General features: G+C 43.6%; 1 protein-coding gene across 1 annotated transcript in view; it reads left to right on the forward strand.

The window, feature by feature from the left end:
- The window catches only part of CACNA1E (calcium voltage-gated channel subunit alpha1 E), a 329,827-nt gene that overhangs the window by 164,119 nt on the left and 140,394 nt on the right, over positions 1-25,314 (forward strand). The window contains exon 7 of the mRNA XM_055582870.1: positions 6,563-6,666. Within this exon, the coding sequence (XP_055438845.1) occupies positions 6,563-6,666 (104 nt within the window). The remainder of the gene's footprint in view (positions 1-6,562; positions 6,667-25,314) is intronic.

Here is a 25,314-nt window from a genome sequence, read left to right on the forward strand (position 1 = left end):
TGTGGATGGCTCAGGACATTGAGAGAAATGTGAGATGTGATTTCTTAACTAGGCCAGCGTAATTGATGGGTATAGAAGTCAGGAGAACATTACATTTGAGGAGGAGATGGTTCCTAGGAAGGGATGTGAGGGAAACCTGGTTTTATCTGGATGCTGGCTGCACAGTTATATACACTTTGAAAAAATCCACTAAGGATGGTGCCCTTATGATTTATGAATGTTTCAGTACAACATCCACCCAGGTGCCTGGGGGCTGCTGCTGCAAAGAGGCAGGAGTTCTGCACCAGCATTCCTTGCCCTCATTTTTCTTCTCTTGTGCCCCCTACCTCTTGGCACTTCTTAATCTTTTTTTTTTTTTAATTGATGTGTAGCTGATTTACAACATGTTAGTTTCAGGTGCACAGCACAGCAGTTCAGTTACATACACACACACATCTATCCATTCTTTTTCAGATTCTTTTCCCTTACAGGTTATCACAAAACATTGAATAGAGTTCCCTTTGCTATATAGTAGGTCCCTGTCAGTTATCTTTTTTATATATTATTTTATATATAGTAACGTGTATATGGTAATCTCAAGCTTCTAATTTATCCCACTATACCCCTTTCCCCTTTGGTAAGCATAAGCTGGTTTATTATGACTGTGAGCACTTCTTAATTTAAACCTCCTCCTCCTCTCCCTTTCACTTCCATGATAAACCTTTCCTCTGCCTTTCTAACCTCCACTGCCATTGCCAAGGTAGTTTCTTAGACTCATGTGATGCTTTACTCTGAAAGCTTCAGCAGATCCTTTGCTGACTTCCTGAACCAGATCAGACACACCTGCAGGTCAGCTCCTGGTGTGGTCCTTCATCACCCTCCCCTCAGTTTAAAGTTTAACAGGCCGTGTGAGCTCACTTATTTAATGGGGGTCTCCCCATTATACTACTTCATGTGGATCAGGACCTGGGACTGTTCTGTCCATCATTCATCCCCAGTATCTAGGAGAATATCTGTCACCCAGTATTAATGCATGGTCCACACATTTGTCATACAACACATGACTTCTGGTGCCAAGGCGTGGACTTCAAGTCTCTCGGGATGAAAAGGAGGTGTTCACTTGGTGCTGGAATGAAGTGCGGGCCCAGGGGAGGCCAGCAAGCTGGGCAGTGCTGGGTGCCCAGGTAGCATACCATCAGGGAAGGTGGAATTGTGGAATTGTCTTTGTCTCTGCCTCTTTCCTTTACTCCCCTCTTGCCCTCTCTGAATTTTCTCTCCCTGGAGTGGTCAGCAGAGGCCTTGGACTTTTTTTTTGGCCTCACCACCTGGCATGCAAGATCTTAGTTCCCTGACAAGGGATCGAACTTGTGGTCCCTGCAGTGGAAGTGTGGCGTCTTCACCACTGGACCATCAGGGAAGTCCCCTTGGCCAGATGTTTTTGCTGAGATGAATGGCCTGGCCTCTTTGACAGCCCAGGACTGCTGCTCCAGCCATCCCTTGACTTGAGTTCAGTTGGTAATTCCAAAGACCAGAGTCTCTAAGCCAGTAGTTCTCAATAGCAAGCCGTTTTTGGCCCCCTGGGATGTTTGGCAGTTCTGGAGCCACTTTGTATTGCCACAACTGGGAAAAATGCTGTTGGCATCTAATAGGTAGAAACCAGGGATCCTGCAAATACAATGAACAGGACAGCCTCCTCCTCCCCAACCCAGCCTTGACTCATCCAGCCCAAGATAACTAGTGACACACTGGCTGAGAAACCCTGCTGGGGGCCAGGCTGGGGCTTGCCTGCTGGTGCCTCCAGCCTGGGAAGCAGGTGTATCCGAGAGACCTTTTTTTTTTTTTTTCTCCTGAAAGGACCCTTTTTTCCCCTGAAAAAAACCCCATATTTTCCCAGTCCCAACTCATCAACCTCCCAATTCTGCAGCCATATGTCATTCAGCCTCTCTGGTGGAAGCTGCTCTGTGAAAGGTGTGGCCATCCAAGAGGAGGCTCTTCAGCCTGTTTTCCACAGAGCCCTGTGGAACCCTGATGGAGACCTGCTTCCAACTATGGAGGCTAGCCCTGCCTTCAGCCTTGCACCAGGAAAACCATGGGATCCCCTGCCTCCTGCCGTCCCATCCCATCTTTCTCCCCAGTCTGGCTCCTCCCACCTCTGCCCTCCACCATCTCCCCCATCCCCCGGAGATTAATGTGATAATTGCCATGTGTGCCTGTTTACCCAGGGAGTGGGTGGGCTCACCACCCCCAGTCAGGCAGGTTCCCAAAGGAACACATTCCCACCTGCTACCCGCTGAGTGCTCCCTGTGCAGGTGGGCTGCCACCCCCAGTGCTTTCTCTGTCTGTCATCACCCCCGCCCTGCACACGTGTGCATGTGTGTGTCACTCAGGGAATCGGGAGGTGAGAGATGGAGGCCAGCCAGCCTGTCGAGTCCAGGGGCTTGACTGGGTCAGTGGGAGGAGACTCCTCATCTTAAATAAGAGGACATTGCTCCAAAGAAAAGCTCTCTTCGGTACTGCCTTCCACAGAGTAGGTGTTCCATGAATGGTGGGGAAGGAGGAGGCTGGAATGCACTGTCAAGCCTTCTTTGCAAGGAGGGGCTGGTTTATACTTTAGTTGCTCCACAATACTAGGCTGGACAGGGAAGCTTCCACCGTGAGACTCTCCTGGAACCAGAAATCAGTGGACCGTGTTGGGAAAGGTCTTCTTTCTCTCAATCTTGCACGGAGTACTTAGGGTGACTGTTTGATCCCTGAGGGAAGAATCGGTAGGGAGAATGAAGTGATGCTCCCACACCCAAGGTGCTTGGGATCACAGAAGCTGGGTGGGTGGGGGAGGTGGGTACTGGGGGGATAGAAGGGAAGGGGAGATGCTTCCTTTGATGGAGGCAGCCCCTCCACTCTCCCACCACCTGCTGTGCCACAGACAGGCATGCCCACCCCGAGAGGGAGCACAGTCACAACTCTGGAGCTGAACTGGTGACTTTCTGCTTGGCGCTCCTGACTCCCACCTCGTATGGTGTCAGGGCACTTGCTGCCTTCAGAGTTGTCGAGTGCTTTTTTTCTTCTTCCATCTCAAAAGATACTGCAGTAGTTGTCTCTCCTACACTGGACAATTTTAAGGTTGTAATAATGATGAATCAGAAAGAGATTGAAACTCTAATTAGCATCAGAAAGAACCTTGCCATTTTGGAGGAGGGAGGCGTGAAGTCCCAAGCTTGCCCACTTCCTGCTGAGGTTTGTTCCCTTGCCCTAGTGGGCCTGTCATTGACCCACTGACAAGCACGGGAGGTGAGATTGTGAGGCCACCTGGACAGGAATGATGGGAGGGGAAGAGCTAAGAGGAAACTGGAAGGAGAGGAGGAAGGTGTAGTGAGGGTGCAGCGGGTCTATTAAAGGTTTGTGAATAATCTAGGGGAGCTGTTGGGCTGCTTTCTCCAGAAGAACCTTTTAAGTTGTCAGTCATCCTTAATAACCCCCTAGGGCATGGTGCCGGGGTCCTCCCAGATATTCATTTTCTCCTTCTCTTTTCTTTCTCCTCCTCTTCTCATCCCACAGACTCCAATACCATGGTAGATGACTTTTTCAAATGCAATTCAGATAAAGCTTGGGGAGAATATCAGAATGAATTTATTTTTGACATATTTTAAACCCGAGAATCATTTTACTCAAATCGTGGTCATTGACTGGTTAGCTGAGCACCTATGTGTGCCAAACACTTTGTCAGGTGCCAGGTACAGAAATGAGTGGACAGTGAAGGCTCTTGCCTTAATGTAGGTTAAAGCAAAACCAAAACATTCTCACAACATACTATTTTAGAGAAGAGTTAGAAAGCATATCCCAGACTCTGGGCCTGTGAAGGGGAGTCCTTCTATCCCTGTATTTCACGGGCTGTATTTTCTGATATCTTAGTAGGTTTCTGTTGAAAAGGAGGTTTGTAATCAAGGAAGCATATGAAATGATGGAGGAAGCAACTTGAATACTGTTTCTTTGGGGTGGGTCTTCTCTCAGGCTAATGCAAAAATAAAATCTGCTGTGTTTCCTGAGTTTCTTTGATTCCAGAAGCTCATTTTCCTCAGAACATGTGAGTATCTTACAGATCACTAGCTATAAGACCACAATTTGAAAATTATTCTTCACTGCAACATCTTTGGCAAATAGTCACCCAACTGAAATTGCTCTCACCATCCTCAAGACATAGCACAGTCACTCCTGGGACCAAAGAGAGCTTAAAAGCCACAATTTCATCATTGCTATTGCTGACACCAACTAATGCTTATTGGCACTTGAGCCCTGATTAGGGTACTGGGAGCAGACTGAGTTCTTGCTGCTAAAGAGTACTAAGAGATGGGGGTGACTGTCTAAGCCACAGAGTTGTTGAAAAGACACTTGCTCCTTGGAAGAAAAGTTATGACCAGCCTAGACAGCATATTAAAAAGCAGAGACATTACTTTGCCACAAAGGATCATCTACTCAAAGCTATGGTTTTTCCAGTAGTCATGTATGGACATGAGAGTTGGACTATAAAGAAAGCTTAGCACTGAAAAATTGATGCTTTTGAACTGTGGTATTGAAGAAGACTCTTGAGAGTCCCTTGGACTGCAAGGAGATCCTACCAGTCCATCCTAAAGGAAATCAGTCCTGAATATTCATTGGAAGGACTGATGCTGAAGCTGAAACTCCAATACTTTGGCCACCTGATGCGAAGATCTGACTCATTTGAAAAGACCCTGATGCTGGGAAAGATAGAAGGTGGGAGGAGAAGGGGATGACAAGGGATGAGATGTTTGGATGGCATCACCGACTTGATGGACATGAGTTTGAGTGAACTCTGGGAGTTGGTGATGGACAGGGAGACCTGGCTTACTGCGGTCCATGGGGTCACAAAGAGTCGGACATGACTGAGTAACTGAATTGAACTGATGTCCGTTCAAACTCCCTGTAGCCCTTGGCATCTAGTTCTTTTGCATCTTCCTTCTGATACCAGGAGCGGTTTCCTCTAAGATCTGGCCCTCATCTTCTTTGTTTGCATTTGACTCACCAGACCTGTTAAACCAAAACACTGACTCTTGAATACTGAAATTGGCAGGTCCCTGCTTCTGTTCATTTAGTTCAGAAGGTGTTTGTTTTTAACTCTTATTCTGCTTCATTTGCAAACATACCTCTCTCAATAGTGTAGGGGCAAGACCAAGAGACAAGTTTGGTGAAAGAGATTGCTTTAGAAGCTGTTTTTTAATGGAAAAATCTATTGTGCAGTGATAGTTGCCATCATCAGTGGGAGGCTGTATTTTATAGGCGGACATATTTGATTGGGAAGCAGAAGGAAAATGAGATAATTTGGGGGAAAAACAGAATGTCATAGAAGTCCACAGGAAGCAGGAAGATGATGAATCAAAATATGTTGGCAAAGTGAGAGGGAGAAAAAGGTACATCAGGGACAAGAAACACTTTGCCATAGAAATTCTGAGTTCGGATCTTCGTTTTGCTAATTTAGTGTGTGAATTTTAGGCATGGTGTTTGATTTGGATGGCCTGCCCTTGTTTCTCCAGTGAATTGGGGATAAAATATCTTTCCAAAAACTGTTGAGTTTCAAACAAGTATTAAAGTTTGTGTGTGAGAGAGTAGGATGGGATTGGGAGGGATTTCAAAGCCCTGTGTGTGCAAAATGTAGTTCAAGTGGACTAATTAGGAAGATTTGGGGTTGATATCATGGGGAGAGAGAGTCAAGTTTAATTGAGAGATCCAAGTATTAGATAGGACTTTCAAAATGTTCCAAAACTGAACTGTTTCAAGGTGCTTAATGAGAAATCCTACCAAGAGTTGATTTTTTTTTGGGGGGGGTGGGAGTTGACTGAGCCATGTGATATGATCCTCCCTCAACCCCTACCATTCAGAGGCCTGGCATCACACTTGTGGTATTAGAATCCAGAATGTAGATTTCCATGCGGGTTTTAGTTCACAATGTGTCAGCATTACAGAGAGAACAAGGGATCCTTTTTCAAATCTAGATTTATTCCTTGTTTTTCCAGAGCCTTCCCAGGGCCTGGCCTGGTCTAACTGTGTACGTTGGACCATGATGTGATGGAAGAAAGGAAGCCAGAGCCCAGGGTCAGGAGCTGAGCAGGACGTGGATAACACTCATCTCTCCCAAGCAACCTGTCAAGGTCTTTACTGGAATCCCTGGACTAAAATGATGGCTGTACCTTGCCTCTGTCTTTTGAGAATTTGCCTAATTTAGAGTAGAAAGGCTTAGAACCTACATCACCACACACTATAACACTAGTGATTATTTGTGTGATCTTAGAAAAATATTGGACCTTTCTGGACTGTTATCCATTGGGTGAGGATGTTAGACCATTCAAATGCAGGATGTTGTGTCAGGGTGACATGGTGCCCTGCACAGTATACACAGGAGAATGAGTTAATCTACAATCACATCAAATCGGGAGTGAAGCAATGCATTGTATCTGTATTGCACTGTGCTTGTTGCATAACCCTACATGTGAAGCTGCAGGAATGGAGGCCTTCACCTGGCAGATGGTTTTGATGAAGTATAGTACTAAAGAACCATTTTTCTTTCTTTCAGACCAATGATGCCTTAGGAGCCACCTGGAATTGGCTGTACTTCATCCCCCTCATCATCATTGGATCCTTCTTTGTTCTCAACCTTGTCCTGGGAGTGCTTTCCGGGTAAGCCAGATGTTTCTCTCTCCTCTTCTTTCTGACTATAAACCTAATGCTCTGGACTTCTGACAAATTCGTTTGTGCAGCCCTCATTTACTGAGCAGCCTCTTTGGGCCAAAAGCTGCCCTAGATGCTGGGAGTACAGCATTTTAATCATCTTTAGTATTCTTAGGAATTAAAAATCTTAAATTGGTACAACATTGAATATGATATGTAGTGAGAGTCCATTTATCCATCCTTTCATTTCATCATTCAAGAGAGACCATTTTTGTCAAATGCTGTGCTCGTTGTTAGGCATATAATGTTTAATAAGATGCAGGCTTTATCCTCAAAAGGTTCTTACTCTATCTTGTATTGGACATCAAATTTCATATCTGTGGCTTGAATTACTGTACATCAGTTAACAAACATTCAGTGTTCAATGCCATGATAAGCATTACAAGGAGCACATAAAGTTTAAGGCATGGTTTTTGGCCTTAAAAAACTTATGTTTTGCTGAAAAGACAACACCAACACTTGAAACAGTTAGGGAGCAGGAGTTTGTTTACTGGCTAATATAAGATATAGTTCATTTGTCTGGGGAAGACACAAACCTATATAGTCTGAAGTTATCAGGAATGGTTTCATAAAGGATTGGGATTTTGCTTGGGGTGCAAAATATGTAATAGAATAAAATAGAATACATGGGAGTGAATATTCCAGAAAGGGGAGCACCATCCCATAAGCCAACATGAAGAAATGGGATTTGTTATGGAGAGTGAGAAGACTATAATGTGACCTAATTTAACCTGAGTGGAAATGTCACTTTGGGAATTGAAAGGAGAAAATAGAAGGGCAAAAACAAGGTCGAAGAGGGTCTTCTATTTTCTGAGCAAAACTGAACATGATTTCTTGTCTGAATGGCAAATGTTCTTGAAATGGAAATTTATATAAAGTGGTGCTTCTGTTTAAGCATGGTGGATTGAACCAAGTTGGCCATCTCTTATACATCCACAAACACAGGAAATAAATTTTGAGAAGGACACGGTGACAGAGAGATTAGGAGAGGGTATGAAAACAAATGAGAGTTGCCAACAAAATGTTTGAAGACGGAGAGTAAATGATAACTAATCTAGTGGCATGAAAGCTGAGGCTCCATTAACTACAATGAGGAATGCCAATTAAAAAATGAGAGCCAAGAAAGGGTCAGGAATTGAAGCATCATGTAAAGCTGGGTTATCAGATCAGATCAGTCGCTCAGTTGTGTCCGACTCTTTGCGACCCCATGAATCGCAGCACGCCAGGCCTCCCTGTCCATCACCAACTCCCGGAGTTCACCCAGACTCACGTCCATTGAGTCAGTGATGCCAACCAGCCATCTCATCCTCTGTCGTCCCCTTCTCCTCCTGCCCCCAATCCCTCCCAGCATCAGGGTCTTTTCCAATGAGTCAACTCTTTGCTTGAGGTGGCCAAAGTACTGGAGTTTCAGCTTTAGCATCATTCCTTCCAAAGAAATCCCAGGGCTGATCTCCTTCAGAATGGACTTATGGGGGATACTAAAACAAGATTTTTCATAAATCCTTGTAAGGAACATTAAGATATGTCCTCCCCTCAAACAAACAATCCTCACAGGTGCCTGCCCCAACCAAGCCCACGCCACCCTGGTTAGATTTCCTCTCTGTCAAGTCTAAATCAGAAAAGCTTGGATTTGTGGACACACAAGGAAATGACCGACTTGGTTCAATCCACCATGTTTAAACAGAGTTTAATATTAGAATGGGGTTGATCAAGAGAAAACAGTGAAACAGGAGTATTATATGAAAGTCCACAAACTGGATGTCATGTTTCCAGCCCAATTCTACTGCTTGGCTCTCAGAACTGTAGCAGTCTGGGGAAGAAGGGGGAGAGGGTTTCACAGCAGTCCTCTGTGGAAAATCATCCATCTGAAGAGAAAAGACCTCTGTATCCTGATATTTGATGGTGACCAGAAAAATGGTCTGACCCATCACTTTTGGTGAGGTTCACTTATTAGTTTCCTTTGGCCACCCCAACAAATTATCACAAACTAGGTGAAAAGTGTGAGAGAAATTGTCTCATAGTTCTGGAGGTTAGAGGGCCAAAATCTGGCAGGGTGATGCTACCTCCAAGGGATCTTGGGGAGAATTTCTTTCCTCCTTCTTCCAGCCTCTGTTGGCCCCAGGCATTCCTAGGCTTGTGACCATATCACTGCAGTCTCTGCCTCTGTGGCTGCATTGCCTCCTATTCTGTCTAAAATCTCCTTCTGTCTGTCTCTTATGAGGACACTTGTTGTTGGATTTAGTGTCATCTGGATGATTCAGGATGACCTCTTCATCTCCAGATGCTTAATTACATTACCTTTTTCCAAATAAGGGAGCATTCACAGATTCTAGGAATTAGAATGTGGACACATCTTTGGAGGAGGCAAGGACCAGTCAAACCACTACACTCCCCCATTCTATAAGGCCCAACCATTCATCGGAGCTTCCAACAAGCCTTTTGTACCTTGATCTTAAATTAGGGGTCATCAGCATTCAAAGAAAAGGTCCAACACAAAGACAAATCAAAATAATAAATAGGTAGAAGGAACTTGAGGGAATATGAATAATGAAGGGAGCAGAAGGTAGTTTTTTAAAAGCATAATTGACATCAGCAGAGATAGAAGAGATTATCCACAAGATAGTAGATTGCTATGAAAAAGAACACTTAGCAGTTAAGAGCATTTGGAAATTAAAATAATTAATGTAAAATTTATATTAATGTACAATGAATTAATGTAAAAGTATAAAAATGTAATAAACAGTAAATGGTAGGACTATAAAGTTGAAATCACACAGAAAGTAGAACAAAAATAAGAAAATCAAAGATTTGTTTCAACATTGAATAAAAATTCCATAAAGAAAATAAGGAAATGGATAGAAAAAAATTAACAAAGAAAAATACCAAAAATGTTCTTAGAACTAGTAAACTCACATTGCCAAATTTAAAAGATCTGTTGATACATGTGCGAAGATATTCTTTCTATCATTAGGTTTTTATAGTGCAGACTTAGCGAAAATCTGGGTATCCATAACTAAGAGAGCAGTTAGCTTTCTCTTGGATGCTGCTGCTGCTGCTGCATCACTTCAGTTGTGTCCGATTCTGTGCGACCCCATAGATGGCAGCCCACCAGGCTTCCCCTCCCTGGGATTCTCCAGGCAGGAACACTGGAGTGGGTTGCCATTTCCTTCTCCAATGCATGAAAGTGAAAAGTGTAAGTGAAGTCGCTCAGTCGTGTCCGACTCTAGTGACCCCATGAACTGCAGCCTACCAGGCTCCTCCGTCCATGGGATTTTCTAGGCAAAAGTACTGGAGTGGGGTGCCATTGCCTTCTCCATCTTGGATGCAGACCATGGCATATTATGTGGCAGTTAGGAGCAAAAAAGACCATGTACACATTGAAAACAGAGTTTAGTGAAAACAAGATGGAAACAGTATAGTATCATCCACATAAATAAAAAATGTTCACAGTTTGTAAAAATTCATTAAAAAGTATACACTGAATATAATGTAACAGTTATTTATATGGCAAGGAAATAGGAGGTGGGCATGGAGATAACTGAGAACAGATGAATTAATAAGAAAAATGCCCACTGATAACTCAACACAATGAAAGAGAAAAGACCACACCAAGATAAATCATGACATTTCAGAGCATCTGGGTAAGATAATATTCTATAAGCTTCTGGTGATTATTAAGGGGATGAATTTTATTTATATAGAATCTGGAGTTAGGATGGCTTTGGACTTCTCGATGATATTGAAAGTTAGGAACCAATAGAAAACCTCCTAAAACTTTCTGAAGGAAAAAAATTTCCAAGATAGAATTCCATACCTAGCGAAAATAGCAATTATTTGTGAGGATGAAATTGCAATATTTTGAGACACTCTTTCTGAAGAAGCTACTGGAGAATGTGAGTCACTAAAAATAAGGAATTCATTGAAGAGGGAGAAGGACATGCGACTTATGGAAGCAAGAGATTCATTGGAGAGGAAGAAAGTTTTCCAGGATGATGATGAAGGGAAATCTAGGATGCTAACTGTCTGAAAGTCTAGGGAACACCAAGTTCAGACTTGAGTAGGATGACAGAAGGCTGTAAAAATGATATCTTTAAGAAAAAATGGAATTAATAATTCCCAATATGTATTAGTATAGTTAGAAGAGTTTAATGTTTTTTTCCCAAAACTATATATATGTGAATATGTAGATATTTGTATGTATTTTCACATACATACATCAATCTAAGCAATGAATTCCACAGAATATAGAAGTGTTATCACCAAAGGAATATAAGCAAAGTAGGTACTCCATACAGCTCAACTGTCAGTCAGATGTGGATTGTTCACACTGGATTTTGAGATAGCCCCTATGGTGCTATGGTTGCCTTGAGAGCATAGGAGAGAATAAGTAGGGGGAGGAGAAGGGAATGTCAGAGACTAAAATCTTAGGTTCCACAGTGGGAAAGTCCTTAAGCAATACCTAAAACTTAAAGATTAAGAAATAGCAGTTGTATGACTATAATATTTAGAAAATTGAAAGTGAGTACTCGAAGAAGCAGGTAAAAGAATTACAAGTGGTTGCCTATGGGGTGTCAGATTCAGGGGTGAGAAGGGGTGAGGCTGTGGGCTGCTGTTTTTTCACTATAAGCTTTAAAAAGTATTTGACCTTAAGGCACAACATGCATAACTTTGAGAAAAATAGAAATTAAATTTTATAATGATTGCACACCCACAAAAAGTATAGGACAAAAGGTGTGTATAAGACATTGACCTGAGAAAGAGACCAATCTCTCTTCCCCAGGAAGAGGATTGCCCTGGGGAGAGACCAGATGAAGGAAGATTAAGAGAAAACTCTGATGCATTAGTCAACTTTGTAGTACTAAGAGCCTTGGGTGACTTGTGAAATGGTTATGAAGGAAGAACAGCAGACAGTGTGAAGGAGTTCTTAATAGTGTGTGTCTGGAGTGGAGAGTCACAGATGTAATAGGATTTCTTAAGTAGGTGCTCATTCAGTGAGCATTCATTGACAGCCTTTATGCTCCATAGGTAATTATTTCCACATATCCTGTAGCTGCAACTCAACTACTCTATTTCAATGGCTGCCCAGGATGGGTCTGACCACAGACTTCTTTCTTCTTGTATTTCTACTGAGGGGATAATCTCCCATTTGTATAATCTTATCTGCTACATTTTGTTCTTACTTATTTCCTAAGTGTGTCCATGTTTTAGTTGGAAAGATTCAAGTCAGATTCTCACTTTTGAATAACAAGTCAGTGATGTTCCAGATAAAGTTCCACTTTGGGTTGAGAATGTGTCTTAACAGAGCTGGAAAGGGAAAGAACACTGGCACTGAAAGACAATCCTGTGTCTGACTGTGTCCGCTCTGATGTACTAGCTCTAGTTTGGAATTGCCTCTTTGAATTCTACATATTTATCCTGGTGGGAAAGTGCCGGGGTCCAGCCCCGGTGGATTCAGAGGATTCGAAGGGGAGACGGCTTCGGCGATCAGGAGACAATAGCTTGATTAAGTATTAATTAGAGTGATTAAATAGGGATAGCTCAGTGAGAAAATTCAGTGAGGAAAAGAGGCTGAATAACTTGGTTTACATGGAAAGCCAATAAAATTCCAAGACAAGGAATTTGCGTCACCTACGTAGGCCGCAGGCGTCCTCCCATTCTCCCGAAGGAGAGGAGACACTAAGGCCTCCCTGGTCAGATCTTAGAAGCCCAGGCAAAATTAGTAGGCTTGACAAGCCTCCACGCTCCAGATGGGAATTCAGCCAGAAGGTGAGAGAAAGAACGACATGGGGAGACCAAGCTTCGGTGAACAAGGCCCGCACTTTATTTTCCAAAGTAGTTTTTATACCTTAAGTTGTGCATAGAGGATAATGGGGGAAAGGGTGGGGTCATGCAAGGACAGCAGTCCTTGATCCCTATTGAAGCCAGGCTTTCAAACTTATCATATGCAAAAGTTTAGGTGATTTACATCATCTTCTGGCCAGGAGGCCTGTTAACATTTTATGACCCTTTCTTCAGAAAACTTATTTTTCTCTAAAGGTGATTATTCTAAAGTCAGGCGCCACCCTCCAAAAGCATTAGATAAAGTTGCATTCCTATAGGGCAAAGGTGTGGTGGGCTATAACAAGAAAAGAATTAACTCAAGGGTCCAAGGGTACAAACATTAAAGCTATTACTTACATTCCTATACACCAATTATATTAATCAATACACTGCCAGGGACACAGTAGGTAAGGGATATGGAAACTTAGCAGCAAACATTGGCCCAACAAGTGAAAAACCCTTCACCAATACAATTTCTAATCAATCTTTTAACTGCTCAAAGGAATCTGTATTTAGACAGTTTTAGAACATCTCAGGAGAAGGAAATGGCAACCCGCTCCAGTACTCTTGCCTGGAGAATCCCAGGGACGGGGAAGCCTGGTGGGCTGCCGTCTATGGGGTCGCACAGAGTCGGACACGACTAAAGCGACTTAGCAGCAGCAGCAGCAGCAGCAGCAGCAGAACATCTCATGCCTCTCACGGTTGGGAGGCTCTGAACAATCACATGTGGCCAGAAGAACCTGTTCAGGCAGGCTAGAGAACTCCCAAAGGAGTTTGTGAACTAAAACACTCTTGTCACGCCAAGGAACTTTATTAACTGGAGCTGTAAGTTAACTCTTTTTCAGAGAGAGAGATGGTGGTGGGGGACAGCCCCCCGTAAAGTCAGAGGTGTAGGTGAGAGCACAAAGCAGTAAAGTAGGCAGACTCTGGTTTTGGGGGTAGATGCTCAGGAATTTCCAGGGGGACTCCTGAGGCTTGATCCTGCCTTTGCGTATGCCGAGCCTCCTTCCTCATGACCTTTGCCACAGGCGGAGTTCCTTACACTGGCTCCCGGCAGAAAAGCATGGTAGGTTGGGAGAAGCACGAGCTTTGGCATCTGACAGTCATGTTGTTTAGTTACTAAGTCGTGTCCGACTCTGCAGCCCCATGGACTGCAGCACGCCGGGCTTCCCTGTCCTTCACCATCTCCCAGAGGTTGCTCAAACTCATGTCCATTGAGTCGATGATGCTATCCAACCATCTCATCCTCTGTTGTCCCCTTCTCCTCCTGCCCTCAATCTTTCCCAGCATCAAGGTCTTTTCCAGTGAGTTAGCTCTTTGCATCAGGTGGCTGAAGTATTGGAGCTTCAGCCTCAGTCCTTGCAATGAATATTCAGCGTTGATTTCCTTTAGGGTTGACAGGTTTGATCTCCCTTGCTGTCCAAGGGACTCTAAAGAGTCGTCTCCACCACTGCAGTTTGAAAGCACCGGTTCTTTGGTGCTCAGCCTTCTTTATGGTCCAACTCACACATCCATACACAGCTACTGGAAAAATCATAGCTTTGACTCTGTGGACCTTTGTTGGCAAAGTGATGTCTCTGCTTTTAAATATGTGGTCTAGGTTTGTCATGGTTTTTTCTTCCATGGGTGAAATCCTAACCCAGCTGCTTACTAGTGTTGTGCATTTGGACATGTTACTCTTGGCCTGCTTCCTCCCCTGTGAAATGGGATAGCAATATCGCTCTCCCAGGCTGGGCCTAGGTGTGCCATGGAGTAGCTGTCAGCTCTTACCCTCTCTGATAATACTGATGCTCATTTTCTCTCACTGTTAGCTGCAGGTGGCTATCATCCAAGTAGCAGCCTGTGATACTGGGCATGAGCTCACTGTGAGACTATGAGCTCCTCTCAGACCAGAAGGCGGCCTCCTCAGGTTGGGAGATGAAACAGAAGTAGCATGGGATGTACCTCCTTAGCACTTCTGGAGAAGGTTAGGAAGTGACAGCAGCAGCTGGGAACAGCTGGTGTGAAGAAATGCTGACATTTAAAAGAGTGTTAACAATAGGGGCCTTATGGGCTGGAGCTGGAATAGCTCTGTCCTGGTTTCTTTTTCTCCTTCTGATGCTCAACACCAATGTGGTTTCACTAGTGTGTCTACAGACAGTTTGGCAGCAGCTAGTTCCATGTACAGGGTGGTGGGGGTGTGGGCTCTGTGTCTTGCTTTGTCTGGTTCTCACATGCCCTTGAATGGGGATGTAGGTGTTCTGCTTGGAGTAAGAGGTTGGTTGGGAGTTGCATGTATAAACCAGGGAGAAGCTCTGAAGGTTTTATCTCTGGGGCATATGTTCCCCATGACCTGCAGGCAGTTTAATGTTAGACCCCGAGGCTTCCTAAAGCAGAAAAAGAGCTATGGAAGGAGGAGCCCCTGTCGGGCAAATGATAAGAGTCTGGTAAGGGAGGGCAGGTAGCCCACACGAGTGCTCATGGCCCACCAGGTGTGAAAGTGACTGTGCCACCCATCCTAGAGGCACGGGCCTAGGTGGGTAGAGGGCTCAGAGGTATGTTTGAGAGTCTCAGTGTATTTAAACAGAAACTGTGGATAGAAGCTTTGTCACATTTTTACTTGTCTCAGAGGAAATGGGATTTGATGAAAACCATTAGCTTAGGCTTGAAGAGAAGCAGAGCTTCCTGTCTCCATGGAAATGAACCAGGGCTGCAGAAGCATGTCCTGAGGTGCAGTCAGGGGTGACAGGGCAGAAGGCTCATGCAAACAGAAAGTGACCCTTATCCCATCACCTCTACCCTCTGCTCCCAGGGTTTCTGGAGAGAGGGAGAGAGTCTTGGGGGAGCCATTGTGCTGTCTCCAAAACAGGGCAGGGATAGCCAAGCCAGGAACTGCTGACACATGCATATACAGGGAGCGTGTGTATAAAGTATGGCATAGTTTTCAGAGGACCTTTGCTTCCGTGCTCTTATTTGTTCCTTGTAACAGCTATGTGCAGTAGATAGATACTCTATTTATTTACAGATGGAAAGAAGAGGGTTTAGAGGTTCTGAGCCCCAACTAGTTACTGGCGGAGGTATGGTCAGAGGTTGTAATTTCCCACCTGTGGTTAGAGACTTGTTCTGATACACCTACACCACGTGGCCCATATCCAGGAATATGGGCTCCCAACATGGCATAACTAGAGAAAGCCAGCCAATGGTTAATATAGAGTAGCATCCTGACCATACAGATGTTGGTGCCAGTTTTAAGCTGTCCATACATTGATGCACATACTTATTCACACACATTGGTCTTCATATATGCAATGTGACCTGGAACATAGAAAGTCCCTTGGACTGCAAGGAGATCCAACCAGTCCATCCTAAAGGAAATCAGTCCTGAATATTCATTGGAAGAACTGGTTCTGAAGATAAAACTCCAATACTTTGGCCACCTGATGCAAAGAACTGACTCACTGAAAAAGACTCTGATGCTGGGAAGGATTGAAGGCAGGAGGAGAAGGGGACGACAGAGGATGAGATGGTTGGATGACATCACCGGCGCGATGGACATGAGTTTGAGGAGGCTCCAGTAGTTGGTGATGGTCAGGGAAGCCTGGCATGCTGCAGTCCATGGGGGTCACAAAGAGTTGGACACAGCTAAGCGACTGAACTGACTGACATACAAGATAGAGGATGCTAAGACCTGCTGTCCAGGTTCTTTTACCCTCAGGTCTGGTGGGAAGTGGTGGACTCTCTGTATACGAGGAGGGATTCTTCTGGTTGTATCTCTTGAGTGAGTGGAGTGGCTCTTGTTACTGGTGAGATAACTGTCACCAGATAACTGGTGAAGTTTGTCTTGCCACTAACTCATTTGCTGGGTAGCTTTGACAAGTTCAGGGCAATTCAACAAAAGCTGATTGTATGGCTACTGTGCTTAAGACACTATACTAGACACTGAGGTTAAAGTGAAGTGAAGTCGCTCAGTCGTGTCCAACTCTTTGCAACCCCATGGACTATAGCCTACCAGGCTCCTCAGTTCATGGGATTTTCCAGGCAAGAATACTGGAGTGGGTTGCCATTTCCTTCTCCAGAAGGAAATCTCAGACACTGAGATTACAAAGATGAATAAAATAAAAAGATTGTAGATTAGTTAAGGAAATCATTCAAAATTACATGTAATGGTGTCTAAATTCAATAGATCCAGAATTCTAGCCCTATCAAAAGTTTGATTCATATGTCATATATTTCGGGCACCTACTATCTTGCAAGGCATTGTTGAGTGTACAAAGGTGAATAGGACCTATCCACAAGGAAGAGGCTACAGAAGTATCTTCAGTATTAAGCCTTGGATCTCCTGAGTGACCTGCCATTTCTTCCCTCTGTATGTTGGGAGTTGGCACCTAAATATTTCTCAGGCCTGACTTGAGGTAGGAATAGCTGGTGGTCTTAGGAAGGAAGTTATTCTTGTCCAGCTCAGTGGTTCAGATGAGCATGCAACTGCTCATCTTGGAGTTGGTGGGTATTAGTTTGGCCTGTGTGTTGTGTTCCAGAGGCAAGCTGACATCAGAGGAGACTGGCTAAGATGCACCTGTGCATGAACCACAGGGTAATTCTCCTTCCAGGATTCTGACCCTGGAATCACTGGGAGAAACTCAGCAAGCAGTTCCTGGGTGCTTGCTCCACGTCTCTTGCTGCTCGGGGCTGGGAATGAGATCGAACAGGGACAGAGAGCTGCTGTCCTCAAGGAGCTTGTAGTCTATGTAGAGAGATAGCATAGGTGAATATTTATATTTGATGGGGGCAGGGATTGGGCAGGGCCACTTGAAGAAGGTGAGACTGACACACTCTTTGAAGAATGAGTAATGATCAGCCAGAAGAAGGGAGAAGAGCTTTCCATCAGGTTGGCTGTCAGGAACGTGTAAGAGGCTGTTCTGAGACTCTCTAGTGAAACACATTGAGGGGGATGTAGAGGAGGTGAAACTAGAGGTGAGAGGCTCATCGTGAGGGGCTCCTCCTATGGGCTAAGCTAAACCTGAGTTCTGACCTGACCCCTGGAGCTCATGATGCAGGGTTGGTTCTCAAGCTTTAGGCAAGGAAGACAACTAGTTTGCATTTGAAGGTGATGCCCTGGAGGAGTGAGATTGGAGACAGCGAGGCATCTTTGGAGTGACAGTTGAAGAAAGAAGCAGTGAAACAGTGAGGCAGCAGAGAGTGCAGTGGAGTAGTGATGGAGAAGGTGGACCAGATCCAGGAGATGTTGGTGGGATGGGATCTGCATGACTTGGTGACTGTATGAGTGTGTCTGAGTGTACTGGGGGTGGGAATAAGAGGGAAGTCTCTTGGACTGCTTCTAGTATCTTCCTTCTTCTTCTTTTTTTTTTTGGTTGTACTTGGGTCTTCGTTGCTGCGTGGGCTTTTCTCTAGTTGTGGTGAGCTGGGGCTACTCTAGTTGCAGTGCGTGGGCTTCTCATTGCAATGGCCTCTGTGATGGCCTCTCGTTGCAGGGCACAGGGTCTAGGACAGTCCAGTGCAATAGTTGTGGCACGTGGGCTCTGTAGCTGCAGCTCCCAGGCTCTAGAGCACAGGCTTAATAGTTACGGTGCCTGGGTTTGATGTTCCTTGGCATGTGGGATGTTCCCAGATCAGGAATTGAACCTGTGTTTCCTGCATTGGTAGGTGGATTCTTGACCACTGAGCCACCAGGAAAGCCCCTTGATTTCTTTCTTTTCTTTTTTTCAATTTTTTTGTTGAAGTATAGTTGATTTACAGTATCATGTAAGTTTCAGGTGTACAGCATAATGATTCATTATGTATGTGGACAGACACATACACATAGACTTTTCCAGATTTTTTTTCCCTTACAGGTTATTGTATAATATTGACTCTTCCCCCTATACCTCTTCATCCTATGTTCTCCCTAGCCACCTAGTGGCTCAATTCAGAACAAAAGAGACTTGCAGACAGAAAATAAGGTTAAAATGGGAAAATAAGGGTTATGGAAGGGATAAATTAGGAGGCTGGAATTACCATATACACACTGTGTGTGTTAGTCGCTCAGTCGTGTCTGACTCTTTGTAACTACATGGATTGCAGCCTGCCAGGCTCCTCTGTCCATGAAATTCTCCAGGCAAGAATACTGGAGTGGGTTGCCATTTTCTTCTCCAAATGTATACACACTACTATGTGTAACATAGATAACCAACAGGGACCTGGGGCTTCCCTCATAGCACAGTTGGTAAAGAATCCTCCTGCAATGCAGGCAATCCTGGTTTGATTCCTGGGTCGGGAAGATCTCCTGGAGAAGGTATAGGCTACCCACTCCAGTATTCTTGGGCTTCCCGTGTGGCTCAGCTGGTAAAGAATCCGCCTGCAAAGTGGGAGACCTGAGTTCAGTCTCTGGGTTGGGAAGATCCCCTGGAGAAGGGAAAGGCTACCCACTCCAGTATTCTGGCCTGGAGAATTCCATGGACTGTATAGTCCACGGGGTTGCAAAGAGTCACACACGACTGAGCGACTTCCACTTTCAACAGGGACCTACTGGATAGTGCAGGGAACCGTGTGTCCTGTGCTGAGTTGCACACTAGTGCTTTATACACAGTATAAAGTATACTGTGTATACTTTATATACAGTATAAAGTATGAGAGGTTGTGGAAAGAGTCTGCATTTTCCCAAGACGCTGTTTTATGTGTCAGTTGTCAGAGTCATATCTTTCAGTGTCATAAAAATTACTTGAGGCAGAAAGGACTACAAGTATAGTTTATCCCTGCTGTTCATATTTTAACTGGGAAAACCAGACCAGAGAGTGAAGCAGCTTCCTCAAGTCATACGCAGCTATTTAGGGATAGATGTTGACTAGAACCTAGTCTTCTGGCTCTCTATCCAGAGTGCTTATCTCCTCTGCACGAGCGGGATAGCTTAGTAGTAACATGCAGACTCTGTACAGTGTACATGGGTTTGAATCCCGCGTCCATCACTTGTCATCTGCGTGACCTTAGGCAAGTAGCTGCACATTTTTATACCCTCAGTTACCCAATTGCAAATGAGGACTTCAGAATCCACCATACTAAATTGTTGGGGAAACTAAACCTGAGCATTCATGCTAAGTATTTAGTACCTGGGAGATAGTAAATATTTAATCAGTGTTAGCTCTCAGTGGCAGAATTCTTCCCTCCAGATCTTGGGTTATACCTCAGTAGTTGGGGCTGGGAAAGAGTCATTTTTACTTACCTAGTTGCCCTATTGAGCATGAACTTGGATGTTTTCAGATGTCACTGGTAGGACTGACCATCCACCACAGCCTGTTCCCTGGAGGAAACAGTAACGGCAGACCACTGTGTTACACCCCTGTGCCTCTGCACATGGCCATCACCTTGAATGCTATACTTCTTGCAGTTTCTTAGCAATGCTCTCTCCTCCTGTGGTCAGGAATGAGCCCTGCCCTGTTAGCTTTTCTTGCTGAATTCCTGCTCCTCCCTCAGGGCCTATTTCAGCTTTGACTTCCTTCATGAGATCCTTCTAGATCCATGCCCCTACTTCCATGCTGCAGTTAGGAATAAAATCTTTCTTGCATATTGTCCTGTCACACTGTGCTCCCCTCCATTAGAACCTACCGCTCATTATGTGCTGTGCTTAGTCACTCAGTCATGTCCAACTCTTTGCGACCCCATGGACTGTAGCCCGCCAGGCTCCTCTGTCCATGGGGATTCTCCAGGCAAGAAGACTGGAGTGGGTTGCCATGCCCTCCTCCAGGGGATCTTCCCAACCCAGGGAATTGAACTCAGGTCTCTCGCGTTGCAGGTGGATTCTTTACCGACTGAACCACCAGGGAAGCATTACTCATAAGATTATGCAATTTTGTTATGTCATTTAATAATAATAATGCTCAAGAAAAGAGTTAACTTTTATTGAAAGTTCGTTATCTTCTTGGTATTCTGCTGAATACTTTATTCTGACTGATTTTATAACAGCCTCATGAATAAGTCACTATTGTTAGTCCCATGTTATAATAAATGAGGAAATGGAGGCTGAGAGAGTTTGAGAGTCTTGCCTAAGACTGCACAGTTGACAAGGGCCTGAGCCCTCCTGTCTCCTCCTCAGGGTGCACTGTCTTGCTTGTATTGGGGTGCTGAATGTCTCTGTCACCTGTTAGATTTTGTTCCTAGTGCTGGAGATGACTTTCCACATAGTTGGACCTCTCCTAACATCTCAGTGCCTTGTTCTTGTGCTCGTACATAAATGCTGAATTGAAGGGAAACCCAGTAACACCAGCCCCCTCCTAGGGGATTCCTTACCCCCTTGTGACCTTCTAGAGAATAATATGGCAGAGGACTGAGGAAGAGGCTGGTAGGATCTTAAAACCCTGGAGCATAATCAGTCACATGGGAGATCCCGGCAGAAGCTCCAAAGAGCTGTTTACTTTGCAGAGGTGTTACAGATGTGAAATTGTCACATGTTGAACATTTTTTCACATCTATTGATTTTTTTTCTTTTAGCTATTTTCTCATGTCTTTTGCCCATTTTCCTCTAGCCATATTTATTTTTTCAAATGAACGTATAAGGTCTATTTGTATAGAGAGGAAAATAATCCATTTATATCATATGTGGCAAATATTTAGGGAACAGTCACTTAAGGATAAAGCTGTCATCCCAGTGGGAATTGTGGGCAGCTAACTCTGTTGGAAACACAAAAGACTAAAGCAGTTGTTCTTTTTCTTTCTTTCTTTCTTTTTTTTTTTTTTTACTGTAGAGCACTTCATTTGGAAAGCGTTTCATGTGTATTCATTTGTTTAGTTCTCACAGCAATCCTAGGGAGTGGGTTGTTATATTACAAATAAGGAGCTTGGAGCTCAAAGGTTAACAGGCAACATGCTCTGTGTCATAAACCTAAGGGAGTGGTGTTCTGACCCTTAGTCCACTGTTCCTGGTTTCACACAGCACTGTTTCCCATATGGAGTTGGGTGCTTCCAGTGAAATCTTTGCTGCTCAGCTTCTATTCAGAGCATAGACATACAATTTATGTATACACTCTAACACAACAAAATGCTCATCTGAATTTAGTTATTAGGGCAGCAAATATTTATGGAGCGCTCACTCTGTGCCAAACACTGTTCTAGATGGAATAAAAAAATCCCTCCCCTCATAGAGCTTGTATTCCTGTGTTGCACATATAATCTTTATTTTCTTGAATATTACCCCCCATTTCAAGTTGTACTGTTAGGGAGAAGTGTGTGTGTGTGTTAGTGGCTCAGTCGTGTCCGACTCTTTGCAACCCCAAGAACTGTAGCATGCTAGGCTTCTCCATCCATGGGATTCTCTAGGCAAGATTACTAGAGTGGATTATCATTGCCTTTCTCCAGAGGATCTTACCGACTTGGGGATTGAACCCTGGTCTCTTGCATTGCAGGCAGATTCTTTACCATTTGAACTACAAGGAAGAAGTATGATTGGTACTAATACCCTGAAATTGCCTTTGTTGATAAATTTGTGGGTTGAGATTGTGACTATGAAATGTAATGCTTTGGAAAGAAAAAGACTCCAGGTCTCTTTTATTGTTTAAAACTCAGTTTCATTTCAAAACTCAAGCTCTAATGTGCTCTGTTATTTATCTGGACAAGCAGAGAATATACTAGAATCAATAATTCTGGGGACCTGGGCCAAGGTGGGAGGGTCATTGTCTGAAGATGTGTGGTGGGGATAGAGTGGTGAAGTCATATCTTGTGGAAGCGAGTAATCATATCTAAAAAGGTCAGCTCTGAGATGTAGGGTCAAAATGGTAAGAGAAAAGCAATAGAGAAATTGGTGAGGAGGACAGCCAAGATAAATCATCAAAGCAAGGCACTGTTTTATATGGACTCATCCTTATAGAGAATTCTGAACAATTGGAATGGGAATTCATTACGTACCTTTTTGGTGATGAAGACTAGAGCTAAATGTAAAAAATGATTCCACTCTCTTTTGAAAGATTTTTCATGCATGAAATTCTTGGTTGGCCAGATTCTTAGGGTGACTGAAACAAAATTTACCTCCTCTGCCATAATCTAAATAACTTACTGTAGATTCACCCTGTAATACTCTGATGATGATGTTCAGTCACCAAGTCGTGTCCGACTCTGCGACCCCATAGACTGCAGTACACCAGGCTCCTCTGTCCTTCACTATCTCCCAGAATTTGCTCAAATTCAAGTCGATTGCATTGGTGATGCTATCTAACCATCTTATCCTCTGCCACCCCCTTCTCCTTTTGCCTTCAATCTTTCCCAGCATCAGGGTCTTTTCCAGTGAGTTGGCTCTTTGCATCAGGTGGCCAGGGTATTGGAACTTCAGCTTCAGCATCAGTCCTTCAGTGAATATTCAGGGTTGATTTCCTTTAGGATTGACTGGTTTGATCTCCTTGCAGTCCAAGGGACCCTCAAGAGTCTTCTCCAGCAGCACAATTTTAAAGCATCAATTCTTTGGTGCTTAGCCTTCTTTATGGTCCAACTCTCATATCTGTACATGACTACTGGAAAAGCCGTAGCCTTGACTATAGGGACCTTGCTCGGCAAAGTGATGTCTCAGCTTTTTAATACACTGTCTAGGTTTGTCATAGCATTCCTTCCAAGGAGCAAGCATCTACATCTGTTCATATACATACATACACACACATTTGTGTACATACACACACACACACACATATTTCCATAGTACATTATGCTTATATTCATGCTTAAACTCTGTATACATGTTATACTCCAGTCTCTGTCCCTCCATGAAGGGAGGGACTTAACCCAATAGGTGACTGTACTGTTCTCTGAATTTGCCTTATATGATGTACGCTGTGTTGCACTCTTGCACACTATATTCAAGCCTCCTTAAAGATCGTTTCCATCCTAAAACCCCATTTTAGTTATCTGTTTTTCAGAGGAGGAGCTAATTTGTGTTTAGTAAAATAATACGAAATAATATTTAAGAAGTTGACTTTATTACCAGGCCAACCTAGATTTAATTTACCAATCTGCTGCTGCTAAGCCGCTTCAGTTGTGTCCGACTCTGTGTGACCCCATAGACAGCAGCCCACCAGGCTCCCCTGTCCCTGGGATTCTCTGGGCAAGAACACTGGAGTGGGTTGCCATTTCCTTCTCCAGTGCATGAAAGTGAAAAGTGAAAGTGAAGTTGCTCAGTCGTGTCTGATTCTTCGAGACCCCATGGACTGCAGCCCACCAGGATCCTCCGTCCATGGGATTTTCCAGGCAAGAGTACTGGAGTAGGGTGCCATTGCCTTCTCCCACCAATCTGCTGCTGCTAAGTCGCTTCAGTCGTGTCCGACTCTGTGCGACCTCATAGACAGCAGCCCACGAGGCTCCCCCATCCCTGGGATTCTCCAGGCAAGAACACTGGAGTGGGTTGCCATTTCCTTCTCCAGTGCATGAAACTGAAAAGTGAAAGTGAAGTCGCTGAGTCTTGTCCGACTCTTAGCGACCCCATGGACTGCAGCCCACCAGGCTCCTCTGTCTATGGGATTTTCCAGGCAAGAGTGCTGGAGTGGGGTGCCATTGCCTTCTCCGACCAATCTGCTACTAAGGTCGCAAAGAGATATTTTCACTTGGGACATCCCTTACATATCTCAAATTTAGGATGTTCTAAAGTAAATTCATTTCATTGGCTCCTTGCACTACCCCAACACTAAACACACGTGTTACTCTTCCATACTCTTCCTCTGTTATCTTTTATCACTTTTGTAATTCAAGGTAGTAACACTAGTTAACCACGGTCCGTCCTTTTCACCTATTCTCTGCATCTACTTGCTCATCAAAACCTACTGATTCTACCTTTGAAGCTTTTCATGAGCTGTATCCTGGACTGTAGCAATTGCTTATTTAAATGTTCTCCTTACTCTAATCCAGCCAGCTCTCCATGATCAAAACAGCCTTTCCTAGCTAGACATCTAATTGTATGATTTATGTATAATTATTTATAATGGGTTTCTATTGCCTAAATAATAGAATAATTTATATGTTTATTTGTTCAGTTTTTCAACAAATAGGTATTGTGCTTCTCCTGTGCTAAAAAGTGTTCTAGAAACTGGGAATGTAGCATAGAATTAAACAAACAGAAAGTCTTGCACTTGGGAAGTTTGAATTCCAACACGGGGAGATTCTGAGTTGTTTTTCTCATTTAGGTAAATGAGAATACAAACATGTTCATGTAAGGGAATTCTTCGGATTGCAAAGATGTCTATTTTCCCTTGTTTCATCATTAACATGAATGTTAATAAATGCAAATAAGATTTTTACTGAATAGAAATTTATATGAAAACTTAAGTATATAAGAATATTCAGGATATTTCTTAAAACAGTGAGGAACAGGGAGTTTTCTCCAAGTAGTAAAATGTATTCTAAAGCTGAAGTAATTGAAACAGGGTGGCCTGATGTAAGAATAGGAGGATCAAAAGAGATTCAACTATGCATACATGAATTTACAGTATATGTTTCATTTCAAATTAGTGAAATGATTCCATGAATGGTGTTGATAACTGGCCAGTCACTTGGAAAGAAAAGGCTTAATTGGCTCCCTCTCTCATAATTTATAGCAAAATAAATTGCAGGTGGAGCAAGTATCTATGTTTTGAAAATTAAGCTATAAATATTCAAAAGGTTTGGACAGCTTAAAAATCTTTAAGGGTGAAAGCCTTTCTGAGTGTGATACAAATCAGTAAGCCATTAAGGAAACAGTTGATAAGTTGAATTTGTAAAAATTAAAATGTACTATCGCAATTCATTAATAAGATCAAGAAACAAAACTTGAGTTAGTTTTGAATTTTAGATTGAGGATTA

Source organism: Bubalus kerabau, chromosome 5 (genome assembly GCF_029407905.1).
Source record: "Bubalus kerabau isolate K-KA32 ecotype Philippines breed swamp buffalo chromosome 5, PCC_UOA_SB_1v2, whole genome shotgun sequence".
In the NCBI taxonomy this organism is placed as follows: Eukaryota; Metazoa; Chordata; class Mammalia; order Artiodactyla; family Bovidae; genus Bubalus; species Bubalus kerabau.